Below are 15,327 nucleotides of genomic sequence, written 5' to 3'. Positions count from 1 at the left end.
TGTCTGTAAGCATCACTGTATAGAATCTAGTGAGCCCTGGACAGGTGGCTCAGCTGGTTAAAGTGTTGTCCTATACACCAAAAGGTTGTGGACTCGATTCCCAGTCAGGGGACATATTCAGGTTGTGGGTTTGATCCCCAGTCAGGGCACATGCAGGAGGCAACCAACCAATGTTTCTCTCTCTCTCTCTCCCTCCCTTCCTCAATCTGTAAAATCAATAAAAGCATGTCCTCGGGTGAGAATTTTTTAAAAAGGAACATAGTGAATCACATGTAGAATAACATTTGCTTAACATCTGATATTTTGCAAAGCACTTTAGCATACCATAACTCATTTAAAGCCCATGGCAATTCTAGTAGGAATGTAAGGCAATTATTACTCAGTAAACAAAGGATCAATAGGATGTGCTGGACATTCTCTGTGATATGCAAAGATGGATGAGACATTTGCCTCTCATTCACTGTCACCCTGCCCTATCCAATCTATCTGCAAAGCCTTCACATTGCACTCAGGGTATTTGGTAACATGACCTACACAACCCTGTGTGACCAGAGCCCTGCCCACCTGTCCAATTTCATCCCGTGCCCCTGTATACCTCATTCACTATGGCCCAGCCATTTTTCAATCTCAACTGAATTTGTCCTTTCCTCCCAGAACCCTCCTTCCAGTAAATTGTCTCATGTATTCTCTTTCATAGGACTTTACTTCATAGCACTCACAACACTTCATAATGAAATACTTGTGTATTTATCTATTTGCATTCCAACTCCTTCACACAACAGCAAGACTTAAGAGGCAAGAATCATGACTTTCTTTAATTTATCTTTATTGTTGAAAGTATTACAGACGTCCCCCCCAATGACCCCCTCCACCTTGTTCCCTCCCCCTCCCCAGGCATTATTGTCAGTCTTTGGGCTATGTTTATATGCATGTAAGTTCATTGGTTAATCTCTCCCCGCTCCCTGCCCCCTTCCCTCTGAGATTCATTAGTCTATTGCATGCTTCAATGTCTCTGGATCTTTTTTTTGTCATCAGTTTATTTTGTTCATTAGAAGAATCAGACTTTTGAGGTCACTGTTAAAACCCCAGCACTTAACCAATATAGTGTCTGGCACACAGCCAGCATAAAAACAGAAGTATTAAACAAATACAGCCAGTGCCTTCAATAGGTATACAATATAGTGGGGAAACACAAAAAAGATTAAGGCAAATTTTACCAGAGGATGGCCAAGGTTTCAAGAAATACTACAGAGAAGAGACAACTCTTCAGCTGATTGCTGAAAGGAAGTAGGCATTTGCCAGAATGCAACAAAGGGAAATTATCTAGGTCACCAGGGATGGGCTACACATGGGGAAGAACAAGGACTGTATGGTGCCTCACAAAGTTTTGACTTTGATATCTGGGTGAATGGCGGTACAATTATTTGCTATAAAGAACATAAGTAGAAGAGGCTCTATTATTATTATCTATTACCAGTAGAGCCCAAGGAAAGGAAGGCCTTGGCAGATGGAAATTTGGGTAGCAGCAATTCCTCTGCCCACCTTCCTCTCATCATTCTCCAAGCTCAATAGGCAAGATCATTATTGCAACCAGGAAATATTCAGTGCTGAGTCATGTGAAGACTTAGTACAGACAGGGCCATGGGGGGTTTCTCTACTTATGAACACTTTTTTTTTTTGGCCAGAAGATGTTAATGATATAATTCAGTGTGCTTATCTTTTTTGGGGGGGAGAGGGGCAGGACAGAAGAAGAAAAATTCAATGCCCAGAGTATCCCACATACTTGGTAATATCTAGTTCATCTCCATTGGATAGTCCCTGTCCTGGATTTATTTCTAACTGCTCTGTGTTGCAATTTCTGAGTTGCTCTTCATGGAAGTAGTCAGGGCAGAAATCCTAAATAAATATAATAAAATGCTACCTAGTACCTGAGTGGCATTGGGTTGAAAAATACTCAAATAGGCCACTACTAAGGGGGTTACCTCATCCTATTAACTCCTCAACAGCTTCTTTGGTCTGACCACAGGTCTGTAAATGCCTGGTGTTAACAGAAGGTAGGAATAAGAAGAATCTGGCATGTGTTGCCACCTGTACTGAAACTTTCTAGTCTATCCTCCCCTCCTGCCCCACCACAGATAGAACAGCCTTACATGAAACAGGAAACTTCGAATCATAATTTTGGTTAAAACATAAGAACCTATAGTTAATTTTAAAAATGTTAACAGAGTGATGGGAAGAAAAAACACACCCTGGAAGCCTCAATGACAAAACAACTGTTTGGCAGGTGAGGGGGGTGGGGGACTGAACTTGTAGCAATAAAGTGGAGTAGGGAAGGATTAACATCTAGCAGAAAATTACAAAATAGTCAAGCCCTGAGGAGGCAGTGTAATGCAACAGAGCGAAATAGGCAGTGACTGGCCTTGATTTCATGCTTTCCAAGATGAGACATTTGCAGTAGATTACCCTTAAAGACCCTTTCCAGTTTGAAAATATCCATTTAAGAGCATATCAATTTGTTTTCCTGCTGTTATTAGGCATTTTGGTGATTCTCATTCTCATGTACCGCAGTGTTTAACAAGTGCCAGGCAATGTTCAAAGGCCGTATATGTACATATTAACTTTATCTCCCAATAATTCTAAGAGTAGGTATGATTATTATTAACCCCATTTTCTAGATGAAGAGGATGAAGCAAAAAGTCATGAAATAACTTGCCCACAACTAGCGGTGACCAAGCCAGGATACAAACCTAGGGAGACAGTCTCCAGATACCATGCTTCACAGATGAGACAATTGAGGCTTTTGGTCACTTTGGCTACCAACTGGCTGAGCTGGATTCAAATACACGTGTGTCTGATTCCAAGGCCCATGTTCTTTCCACAACTGTTTGCTTGGGAAGGAAAGGCTGGCTCTTAGAGAAAAATTGTCTAAAAAATTGTTTTGTTTTGGGGTTTTTTTGAAACATATTTTTATTGATTTCAGAGAGGAAGGGAGAGGGCGACAGATAGAAACATCAATGATGAGAGAGAATCACTGATCGGCTCCCTCCTGCATGTCCACCACTAGGGATTAAGCCCGCAAGCCGGGCATGTGCCCTGACTGGGAATCAAACCATGACTTCCTAATTCATAGGTTGATGCTCAACCACTGAGCAATGCTGGCTGGGCTGTTTTGTTCTGTTTTTAATCCTCACTCAAATGTTTTTATTGATTTGAGAGAAAGAGAGAAATATCAATGTGAGAGAGAAATTAATCAGTTGCCTCCTGCATAGGCCCCAACCAGGGATCGAACCCACAACCTTTAGGTGTACAAGAGGATGCTCCAACCAACTGAGCCACCCAGACAGGGCTGAAAAATTATTTTGGTTTATGCCCTACCCAATGCTTTTTATCATAATCGATTCCCCACCTATCCTACCCCACTGAGGAGTTGTAGAAGGGCAACAGTGCAGAAAAACAGCTAGTTTCTGTATCTGCTATAGGTGAGACACTGGGCCAGAGAGACAAAAAAAGGGGGGAGAGGGGCTTTGTTTCTTTACTCCTGCTCTAACAGGATAACTTTCGTTTGAGAGTCACACAGATACTAACATTTTGGTCAACAGGCAGGAACAGATGGCTTTTCCTAGGTGATAGTAGTCCAACTATCAAGCCACACAGCTGTCCAGATTTCACACTGAAGTTCTGTCATCAATTCACTGAACACTGTGATGCTCCCCTGGCCCCCATGTGTTAGCTAAATCACCAGTGTTTACAAATATACTGTGATCTGCTAAAAAAAAAAAAAAAAAAAAAAAAAAAAAAAAAAAAAAACGTTCACACACACACACACACACACACACACATACACAAAACTGCAAGGGGGAAACATGCTTCCTTTGGATCTGAAGCCAACAGAACCGTTTCTCATCGCAACTATTTCATTATAATTTTCCTCTGCCTTATTCATGCTTACCCTGATATATTTTACCACCTTGCCTTGTTATTTCATTCCCACACTGTCATCTCCATTTTTGTACAATCTCCCTGCCCCCACTCTCATTCCCCAAGAGTTTTTGGAGTCAAGAGGAGAGGCAGTCAAAAATTACAAGAGTACTTGAGAAAGTACTAATAGCAAAAAAAAAAAAAAAAACTGCTCTAACCAAACCCTCAGGGGCCTGGTTTCTTTTTTTAATTATTATTTTGGAGATAGGACACAGAATGACTGAAGCAGCTGACCAGAAGCCCATACAATTCACTCCTTGCAGGAGGCACTATTATTTCATATCACATTTTCAAATACTTGTTTTCTGATTATAAAAGTAATTCATATTCATTGCATAAAATTTGGAAAGTATTATAAAAGAAAAATAGTAAGTTTATCTTACTACCTGGAGATAGCCACTTTAACAACTTTGTTTCATTTCCTTCCATTCTCTATTGATTGTTACATTCATAGGTGTGTATATAAAATGAAACACAGAGATACACAAAAACCCATCTATAATAATAAAAGCATAATATGCAAATCAACCGAAAGACCAAACAGCAGAACGACCATCCGGACGACCTTCTGGACGACCACGCTATGACACGCACTGGCACCAGGCCAGCCAAGGAGGGTGCGATGTGATTGGTCAGGGGGGCCCGCCATCGCCCCACGATCACCCCACAGAGGGAGGCCCAGCCACCTTCTGCAGGGTGATTGATGAGGGGGGCTCTGCGATTGATCACCCCAAAGAGGGAGGCCCAGGCCACCAGCCAGTGGGGCGATCAATCAGGGGAGGGGGCTCCGCAATTGTCCCAAAGAGGAGGCCCAAGCTACTAGGCCAGTGGCGCTGCAGCGGATGGGCGGGGCCTCCCTCTGCTGGGCAATGAATTGCCCCACAGAGGGAGGCTCAGACCACAGGCCAGCGACGCTGTGGCAGATGTGCAGGTCCGCCAGCATTCGCCCTGCAGAGGGAGGCCCAAGCCAGCCAAGCAATGGCACCCCACACCTGTTGCCCGCAGAGGGAGGCAACTGGTGGCAGGGGAGGGGGACAGTGCTGCACAGATGGCAAGCAGTGGCAGTGGCGGGGGCGGGGACAGCTGCCAGCAGCCGGGGGAAGGAAAGCCCCAATAGGCCCTGATCACTGGCCAGGCCTAGGGACCCTACCCAAGAGGTCCCAGATTGTGGGAGGGTGCGGGCCAGGCTGAGGGACACCCCCTCACACTTACCCCCTTGCACAAATTTCATGCACTGGGCCTCTAGTATTTAAATTAAAAATCCAGTAATGGAATAATCCCATACTTTTCCATTATATCATGAAAATTTTCCTCTGCCTTACTTTTGATTTTTAATGGCCAGATAATTTACTCTATAGACCTACTATAATTTACTTACATTCCCCTTACTATGGAAACTGTGTCTTCAGTTTTTCACTATTATAAATACCTTAGTATATAAAGCTGTATGGCACACATATATCTGATATTTCCTTCAGAAATTATCCTTTTTTAAATTAACAAGGAAACCATGTTACTTACAGAAAAACTGGAAGATACAAATAAGCAAAACTAAAGTTAACTGTAATTTCTTTTTAAATACTTTTGTGTATAGCCCAGACTTTCCTTTATATTAGACATACATGGACACAAGCACATATGTTAAAATGGATCATACTATAAAAAATAAGTTACTGCCCCGGCCTGTATGGCTAAGTGGTTAGAGCATCAGCCTGTGTACCTAAACAAAGGATTGTAGGTTCGATCCCTGGCCCTGATCAGGGAGCATGTGGGAAGCAAACAATTGACATGACTCACTCACATTGATGTTTCTCTCCCCCCCTCCCCCACCTCTCTCTTCCACTCTCTAAAAATAATCAATGGAAAAAATATTCTCTAGTGAGGATTAACCAAAAATAAGTAAGTCAATAAATAAAATAACAGTTACTAACAACAGTCAACATGAATTGAGTACTTACCGCATGCCAGACACTGTGATTTTTCATTCAATCCTCCCAGCTACCCTATGCATTACTCAGCAGTTCCCAAACTTGTCTACACATTGGAGTCACCTGGGGGGACTTCCAAAATCCTGTCCCCAGAGATTCTGATTTAATTGGACTGGGTAAGGCCTGAGTGTGGGTGGATTTAAGAGATACCCAGAGGATCCTAATGTGTGTGTACAAGTTGGGAATTATTAGGTTCTCTGCTGTTTTGCTGCTATTTTGTGGAAGTTGATGTGGAAGTTGAAGAACACTAAAGTCAGTAACTTCCCAACATCATGCAGTTAATAAAGGTGAAATTTCAATCCAGCTATAAGCTCAGAGCCCAGACTTTTAACTATTGATAATTTGAGATCAGCCTCCTTTTGCCCCACCCTTTAACATCATACATATCATGAACCTAGTTCTATTTTAGTAAATAGTACTATACATTATCATTTTAGCAACTATAGTATTCCACTGTATCAAAGCATCAGAATCCAAGTGCCATCAATTTTCCCACTATAGAAAATGTTGTAATCAATATCCTTATTGATACAGCTTTGTACACATCTTTCATTATTTCCTTAGGATAAATTCCAAGAAAAGGAAGTACTGGGTCAAAAGGTTTTGATAAATATTGCCAAATTGACATTCCCATCAGAAGTGTGTGAGAATGTCTTCAACAACACTGAGTTTTCTCATGCATTCCTTTTTAATCTTTGCAAATTTCATTGGAGAAAATGGTATACCATTTATATTTTTTATTAAATGTATTAGGGTGACATTGTTCACAAGATCATACTGCATCATGCACCCATTGCTCCAAGCAAAGTCTCTATCCATCCCCATTTCCCCCACCCTTTGCCCATCTCCACCTATCCCACCCCCCTTTCCCTCTATCACTACACTGTTGTCTGTGTCTATGTAGCTTAATCCTTCACCTTCTTTCATCCAGCCCTTAAACCCCCACCCCTCTGACAGTTGTCAGTCTATTCCATGTATCCATGCCTCTGTTTCTATTTTGTTCATCAGTTTATTTTGTTCATCAGATTCAACATACAAGTGAGATCAGATGGTACTTTCTCTGACTGATGATACACCATTTTAATTCCCCTTTACTACTAAGAATATTTTTCATGTTTACTATCGACTTAAATTTCTTCTTTTATGTATTTTCTTATTCCCATCATTTGCACATTTTCTAGTAAAATACTTATATTTTTTTCTTACTGCTCTGTAAATCTTTATATATTAAGAATAATGAGTCTTGCCCAGCCAGCATGGTTTAATGGTTGAGCCTCAGCCTATGAACCAGGAGGTAATGGTTCGATTCCCAGTCAGGGCACATGCCTGGGTTGCAGGCTCAATCCCTAGAGTGGGGCATGCAGGAGGCAGCCAATCAATGATTCTCTCTCATCACTGATTCTCTCTCTCCTTCTCCCTTCCTCTCTGAAATCAATAAAAATATATTTTTTAAAAAGAATAATGAGTCTTGTTGCAATTGTTTCTAGTTTCTTCATTAACTTTATTTATGATTTTGTGCAGAAATTTAAATGTTTCATATACTTAATTATGTTAATATTTTCTTTATTGCCGAAACCGGTTTGGCTCAGTGGATAGAGCGTCGGCCTGCGGACTGAGAGGTCCCGGGTTCGATTCCGGTCAAGGGCATGTACCTGGGTTGCGGGCACATCCCCGGTGGGGGATGTGCAAGAGGCAGCTGATCGATGTTTCTCTCTCATCGATGTTTCTAACTTTCTCTATCTCTCTCCCTTCCTCTCTGTGAAAAATCAATAAAATATATTTTAAAAAAATATTTTCTTTATTATTCTACCTTTGATATAATACATATAAATATCTTCCCTACCCCAAGATTATATATTCTCATATATTTTTTAGTTCCTTTATCATTTCTCTCTCTTTTTAAAAAATTTTAGATTCTTTAATGCAGCAGTTCCCAAACAGGATTACACGTCAGAATTGCTTACAGAGCTTCTTTAAATGCTCATGTCTTAAGACTGAATTACAATTTGGGAGGGGGTGGTGAAAGCTGAACAGAAATATTGTTAAAGGCACCATAGGCAATTCTGATGCACCCCCTCCTTTATTAAGAAACTATTTTTTTAAATATATTTTATTGATTTTTTTACAGAGAGGAAGGGAGAAGGATAGAGAATCAGAAACATCAATGAGAGAGAAACATCGATCAGCTGCCTCCTGCACACTCCCTACTGGGGATGTGCCTGCAACCAAGATACATGCCCTTGACCAGAATCAAACCTGGGACCCTTGAGTCCATAGGCCGATGCTCTATCCACTGAGCCAAACCAGTCAGGGCAAGAAACTATTTTAATCCTTCTAAATTTATATTGGTATCATTTTTCCAAATCATTTCAGTACATTTCAAGAATTTGAAATGCTACTTTGATAAACTCCATGACAGCAGAGACCATACCTGTTTTTACTGACCATTATGTCATAGTGCCTGGTGCACAACTGGTGCTTCCTAAATGTATTTATTTGATTGATTGATTGATTGCTTTGAGAGAGAGAGAGAGAGAGAGAGAGAGAGAGAGAGAGAGAGAGAGAGATTAATTTGTTGTTCCACTTATTTATACATTCATTGTTTGATTCTTGTATGTGCCCTGACCAGGAATCAAACCCACAACCTTGGCATATGGGGACAATGCTCTAGTCCAGCGGTTCTCAACCCGTGGGCCGCGACCCCTTTGGCAGTCGAACGACCCTTTCACAGGGGTCGCCTAAGACCATCCTGCATATCAGATATTTACATGACGATTCATAACAGTAGCAACATTACAGTTAGGAAGTAGCAACGAAAATAATTTTATGGTTGGGTCACACCATGAGGAACTGTATTCAAAGGGCCAGAAGGTTGAGAACCACTGCATCTAGTCTAACCAATTGAGTTACCTGGCCAGGGCCATAAATGTTAACTGAATAAATAAACAAGAACTGACAACACAAGTCTTCAACCTTATCTCATCCCAAACTGGCTAGTCTTCTCTTTAACATTTCCTTGACTATTAGGCCAAAAAAATTGATGTTATTAATAATGATCCTGAGTTAGCAAAAAATATTAAATTATGCCCAATACACTCTGTTTAAAGTGGCCAGGAAATGTATTAGAGGGCTCCATCAAGAAGTCAAAATAATTACATTGGCCATGTTTAAGAGGTATGGGAATTCTGATCCAGTTCTCCATGGAGGAACTGAACAGAGGTGACTTGAGAAACTAAGGAAACTTGGCTTCCTCTAGCACTTAGAGTTCCTCAGCTAGCTTCAGAGACTGACTCAGAGCTTCCATGAGCTGAAAGGCCCACCCATACCCTCTTCCATGAGCCCATGGAAAGAAAATTAGAATAAGGGATCAGGAGACCTGAGTCACTACTATCAACCTGTTTGACCATGGGCATGTCACTTAACCTCTGGGGGTTGGGCTAGAGGTTTTCTAAGGATCTCTTCAGTTCTAAACCTCTAACTAGAGACCCAAACAGACTACCACAGTGTGGGGCTTCCAAGAACAACATGAAATTGCCTGCAGGGAATAGTAGTAGTAGAAGTGTAGTAGTAGAAACAACAGCTATTAGTAAATTTTACTGAGCACTTATTATATGATACACAATATTCTAGACGTCTCACTACTAGTAATAATGGCACACACCTTATAGGACACTTACTGTGTTCCAAGTGGTTTGCATATATTAATTCAATCTTCACAACAACCCTATAAAGTGAGTCCTATTATTATCCCCATTTTACAGAGGTGAAAACTGAGACACAGAGAGATTAAGGGACTTGCCCAAGGTCTCACAACTATCAAAGGATGGAACCAATTGAGTTGAACCCAGACCCATACTTTTAACTACTATACTATACTGCCACCCAAACTATTACTGTATAATACTTTCACTTCAGAGGTTGCACAAAACAAGAAATGTGTTATAGTTACTTATGTATCATACTCCCCTCTTCACTACTGCTAGAAAAATTAGTTTTTACTCCAATGTGATTTTAGACAGATCAGATTCCAGGGCCTGAGATAGCAAAATATATCATTTATTAAGAAAATAATTAATTACTTTTTTATTAAAAATTGTGATCCATTAAAATATATGTATTATAAAATAAATAAATCATTAACTACTGATGACATTTCCATTGAACACAGACAAAACACATGTGCTTTTTATGCATCATTTAGAACAATACTTCAGAGCCTCACCTGCGCAAACTTGTCCCATATTTTCATAATTGGCTTTTAAACAGTGACCTGACAGCCCACAGGTGTCTCAAACAAAACAAGCCAAACGAAACGAAGTACAGTAACTTCCTACCATCCATCCCCATGCACTTCTCATCACCTCCCACATTCCCCATCTGAGTGAATAACACCAATGGCCCCAGGCTCACTTCCTCCCACATCTGGTCACTGAATATTTCTAGAACTCATTCCATTCTATCTTTGTTGCTCCTGTTTCTGCCCAGACATTTACCATCTCTTCCCTAAAGCAGAAACTCTCCAAATGGCTCTTGGCTTTCATTCTATCCAGCTCCAACCCCACTTCAACACTGCTGCCAAAGTCATCTTCCTAAAACAAAATCTGACCATGTTACTGACATGTTTAGAATCTTTGTCTTCAGAATAAAGTGTAAAGTCCTCCATAGAACATACAAGGCTCTTTTTTATCTGGCCCCCCAACTACCTTCCCAGCTTCATCTGAGGTCATGCCCCACACATCTCACATGAGGCACACAGAGCAACTTGGAAGTTCCCAAACAGTGCTTCTCTGTCTGCCCAGAATGCAATTCTCTCATTTGCCCATCTGGCAAATTCCCACTCACTTATGTAGACCAGCTCAAAACTCAGAGTTCATTATGCTTTCCTCTGGGCATCTATTGCATTTTGTACCTCTCCCTATTATAACACTTATTCAGCCTGACACAATTTTTGTTATTTGTCTGTCTTTTCCATAAGACAAGGAACTGTCTAGTGTCCTGTGTATTATTCAACTCTGTATTTTGTTTATTGAATGAATGAATATCTCAGGATTTAACAAGAATATTCAAACTGCTCCAGATAAATGCCTATTGTGTGAGTCAAAGCAGGCATACAGGCCGAATCCCATTTCAACAAATGTCTTTAACTTGACAATCCTCATATCAAAAATAGTTGTTACATTTGTGTGACTCCATACTTGAAGCCATAACCAACAGGATACAGTTTTTAAAAGCTTCATTAGACCACCAACAAACCTACCTGTTGAGTATTTATAGACATCCAAACTCTTCATTCTACCCCATCCTTAACCTTATGTGGGTCATAGACCAATTTGGGTAGTTTCTCTATCATGTCTTAAACCTACACTCCCTTTTGATAACATAAAAATCCCAAGCACCCCTGAAGATTCTGATACTATCCCAAAGGATACTATAAACCCCACTAAAAATAAGAAATCACTTTGTGCCAGCAGCAATTCACAGCTTCACAAGAGATATAATCCAGCAGGCAAGATACCAGTGAGCTTTGCTCTTGAGTAATTCATAATATTAAACAGGCATTTTCCTTCTATCACCAAACATAAACATTGTAACATTAAATATGCTTTAAAGTTTTTACTGGGAAGAGGATGCTAGGAAGGTGTTGACATCTGTCTCCTTCACCTTTGGGAACCTTATGATAGAAAATTGCCAGAAACAAATGAAAAACACAAATATGAAAAAATATGCTGTTTCTTCATATATAACCCCCACGAGCACATGTTCAAACAAAGGAAGTTTTTTGGAAATGCTTCTGGCACAACATTTTCTTTCTACTTCCCCCACCACCCCTCCATCCCCACTTTAAAATATTTTTAACTTCTAGCTAGCAGAAACTTCTTCTAAACGCAAATGCTTTGTCCTTGTGAAGACAAAGGGTTAAATTAAAGAAACAGCTGGCTGCCTGCCACTAGCTGAGGTTGAGGGAACTAGGGATGGAAGATAGAGAAGGAGGAAAAACCAGTTAGAGGAATGAGTGCTAATTTTCTTACCCTGCCACATGGCCATGTTGATCCTATCCACTCCCACGTTGGGGTCACAGCCTGAGTTTCACAGAGCACCCCAGTTTTGTAGGGAGGCCTTAACGGGATATAGATGGAACAGCAGCAGTGTGGTCTTACTTTATGACAGATGTTCAAGCTCCAACCCTGAAAATGTAAATAAAAAATGGAAACTTGAATTAAAAAAAAATATTTCAAATCCTTGAAAATGATCTCCTGTCCCTCCCTAAATCTCTATTTCAATGATATGCAGACAGACAGTATCAAGTTCCCCCTAAGCAGCAAGGGATCGCTACAGAAACATAAAATGGGGAGATCAAGAGTCAGTTCACATTGCCACTGAGTGCTGTCCAATTCTGCGTGAATCATGGGACCTTCAACAAATGGGATTTGGAATCTCAAGAATGGGTGCTTGGATAAGATAATTGTTAAGCATCTTTCCTATCTTGATGTTCCATGCTTTGGGAAATAAAGAGCAGCATAATATCCAATGCTCTCCCCAAACCCCTGACTTCACATTAAAAGAAACTGTAGAAAGGACAGCAAACTTTTTGACTACTTAAAGTTTAAAATAGATCTTATATAGGAAAAGAAAAGAAGGAAGCATAATAAAAAAAAGAGTGATGCCCTCTGTGTGGTTCTTCCTCTCTGCTTCATTATACTTTCCACACTTTGCCAATGTCCTATAGGGAGCATATGTTGCTTTTATAATGGGGGAGGGGGTGGAGAAAGACCAAAGAAAAAATAAAATACTAATTTAAGTAAAGTCAAATTAATCCAGCTCATTCCTATTTTGAAAATGTCAAATTCCACCTTAGGACAATACTATTTGCAAGGATATAAAAGATGCTAGGGCCCAGCCAGTGTTGCTCAGTAGTTGAGTGTCAACCCATGAACCGAGAGGTCACTGGTTTGAATCCCAGTCAGGGCACATGCCTGGGTCCCTGGGTTTGGGCTTGATCCCCAGTGGGGAGCATACAGGAGGTAGTTGATCGGTGTTTCTCTCACATTGATATTTTTATCTTTCTATCCCTCTCTCTCTCTAAAAAAACTCAATGAAAACATTTTTTAAAAGACGCTAGGAATGGGGGGGAAATGAAAGATTTGACTACTTTGATTTCGAGTTTTAATATATTGAACACTTTGCTTGTCCATTTAAACAAGTTCTTAATAAATTGGTTTTCCTTGACTGAGCATATCAGCCAACTTGCTTTTTTTAAAGAAAAAGTTCTCACCTTTCTGACCTGATCAACATCAAAGCACATTGCTATTTCCATAGCTTTTATTTTTTTAAAAAAATTTTGATCGGCCCTAGCGGGTTTGGCTTAGTGGATAGAGCGTGGGCCTGGGGACTGAAGTGTCCCAGGTTCGATCCCCAGTAGGGGGCGGAAACCATAAAAATCTAACCTCCCCCATTCAAAATATATTTTTTAAATATATATTTATTTATTTCAGAGAGGAAGAGAGGGAGATACAAACATCAATGATGAGAGAGAATCAATGGTCAGTTGCCTCCTGCACATCCCACACAGGGGATGGAATCCGCAACCCGGGCACCTGCCCAGACAGGGAATCAAACCCTTCCTGGTTCATAGGTGAATGCTCAACCACTGAGCCACGCTGGCTGGGCTCCATAGCTTTTATACATGCAACACCTCCACCGTGAAATGAAAGCACTAGCACACATGTACTGAAGACTAACCGAAACTTCAGAGTGATCATTTTGGCCTTCTTAATGGATGTTTTAAGGACAAAGTGCGAATGGTGTACACTAGTTCAAAAACACCAACAGAGAAAAGACAATGTTTTGCATAAAGAAAGATCCACAAAGTCCTAGGATGGATTCACCAGGGGGGAAAAAGGCGCTCCGAGAACATACTTATCCTGAACCTGGAACAGTGTTTGGGTTTGCCTTATTCCCGCCCCCCCCCCCAACCCCCGCCCTTATTTCGGGTGCAGTTACATAGTATCGATCCACGCTTAGTGGAAACATGCAAAATTTAACATCTCTGAAGTCCAACCCAGGTAATTGCTAATAAACGTATGGAGTTTATGTAAAGCAGATTCTTACTGGCTTTTATGCTCCACACTTCTGGATTTCCTTCACTTAGTCAAGGTAGCTTACACTGACGTTATCAGGCGCACATGTACAGCTTCACTTGGCAGTCCAGGAAACTGATTTGCTCTGAAATGTAAGGTAAAGGCGCATCCATGTGAAGGAAAAGCCCTTCGTGGTGAAGGCACTCGGGCGCAAGCCTGGACAATCTGGAAAGAACCGCCTTTCCGCTAAGTGGGAAAAGAAAAACTAGCAGCAACTAGTTTTCTGAGAGTTTGGACTCCACTTTTAGTAAGACCCACACCACCCAGTGAGTCCCGAGCAGGAGGCAGAAGAACGGGGCCTTGACAGCTTTCCAGCCAAAGCCACCCCGCTCCAGCTCTGGAAAAGGGACGCCTTGCAGCTAACCTCCCCCTTTCAAAAGCGGGCGGGCTTGGCGCCGCTCCGCGAGAAAACTTTGCTGGGACGGCGCAGGGACCATAGCTCGGAGACTAGGGCTGGGCTCCCGAGAAGATGCCACCCTTCGCTGGCTAGAACTAGCCGGTCTAACTCCTTCGAGTGCCAGGCGGCGGCCAGGCTTGGGGAACCCCCATCTCCAGGGGGCCGACCCAGCGGGGGAGCGCTTCTCCCTGTCGCTGAACGCAGGGGGTGCTGGGGGGTGGGCCAGGAGCCAGCGGGCCGCGAAGGACCTGTTGGGGAAGGGACAGCTCGTATGTCTTTACCTGTCGCCGAGATCTGGAGCGGTGGAGCCCGTGTCCGCGGCTGGCGCCCAGAACGCCAAGTTGAGCTAGCGCCCCACGTAGCCGGCTGAGCTTCATTCACAGCCCTGCCGGGAGGAGAGGGAGCAGAGAGGGCGCGCGGCTCACGTGACGGGCGCCTTGCCAAGTATCGGCCAAGCACAGTTGACGTCTGCGCCTGCGCGCCCTGGCGGGGGCCCTCTCCCCACACCTTGGGCAAGCGGGGAGGGGGCGATGCCAGCTCCGGTGGCGGCGGGACCTAAACTGCAACTGAGATCGAGGAGCTGGGAGGGGTTTACGCTTGCGCAGCCGCAATAGGTAGCCCCCCCCCCTCGCTGCCATATTTAATGAGGACTGGGCAGGACCTAAACCCACTGGTGGGCGTGTCCTTTGCTTTTAGTACTGCATTGTGTTTCACTGTTTCGAGCCTGCGGAATGATTTTTGGTTTTGTCCTTAGCATGAAACTGTTTATCCTGAGCTCCTAGCCCACAGAGCAGTTAGTAGTAGAAATCGAATACTGATTCTATTA

General features: G+C 42.1%; 1 protein-coding gene across 3 annotated transcripts in view; it reads right to left on the bottom strand.

The window, feature by feature from the left end:
• The window catches only part of CLCN5 (chloride voltage-gated channel 5), a 175,279-nt gene extending 160,209 nt beyond the window's left edge, over positions 1-15,070 (bottom strand). For 2 of the 3 annotated variants that reach the window (XM_059679911.1, XM_059679912.1), the window contains exons 1-3: positions 14,783-15,070; positions 14,076-14,189; positions 11,996-12,151 (exon numbers count right to left, since the gene is read on the bottom strand). In XM_059679911.1, coding sequence (XP_059535894.1) covers positions 11,996-12,011 — 16 coding nt within the window. In that variant the 5' untranslated portion in view covers positions 12,012-12,151; positions 14,076-14,189; positions 14,783-15,070. The remainder of the gene's footprint in view (positions 1-11,995; positions 12,152-14,075; positions 14,190-14,782) is intronic. The other variant, XM_059679913.1, reaches the window with a different exon arrangement.
• Between the last annotated feature and the right edge of the window lie 257 nt (positions 15,071-15,327).

Source organism: Myotis daubentonii, chromosome X, assembly GCF_963259705.1.
Source record: "Myotis daubentonii chromosome X, mMyoDau2.1, whole genome shotgun sequence".
Classification (NCBI taxonomy): domain Eukaryota; kingdom Metazoa; phylum Chordata; class Mammalia; order Chiroptera; family Vespertilionidae; genus Myotis; species Myotis daubentonii.
This window is presented reverse-complemented; position numbering and strand designations above follow the sequence as displayed.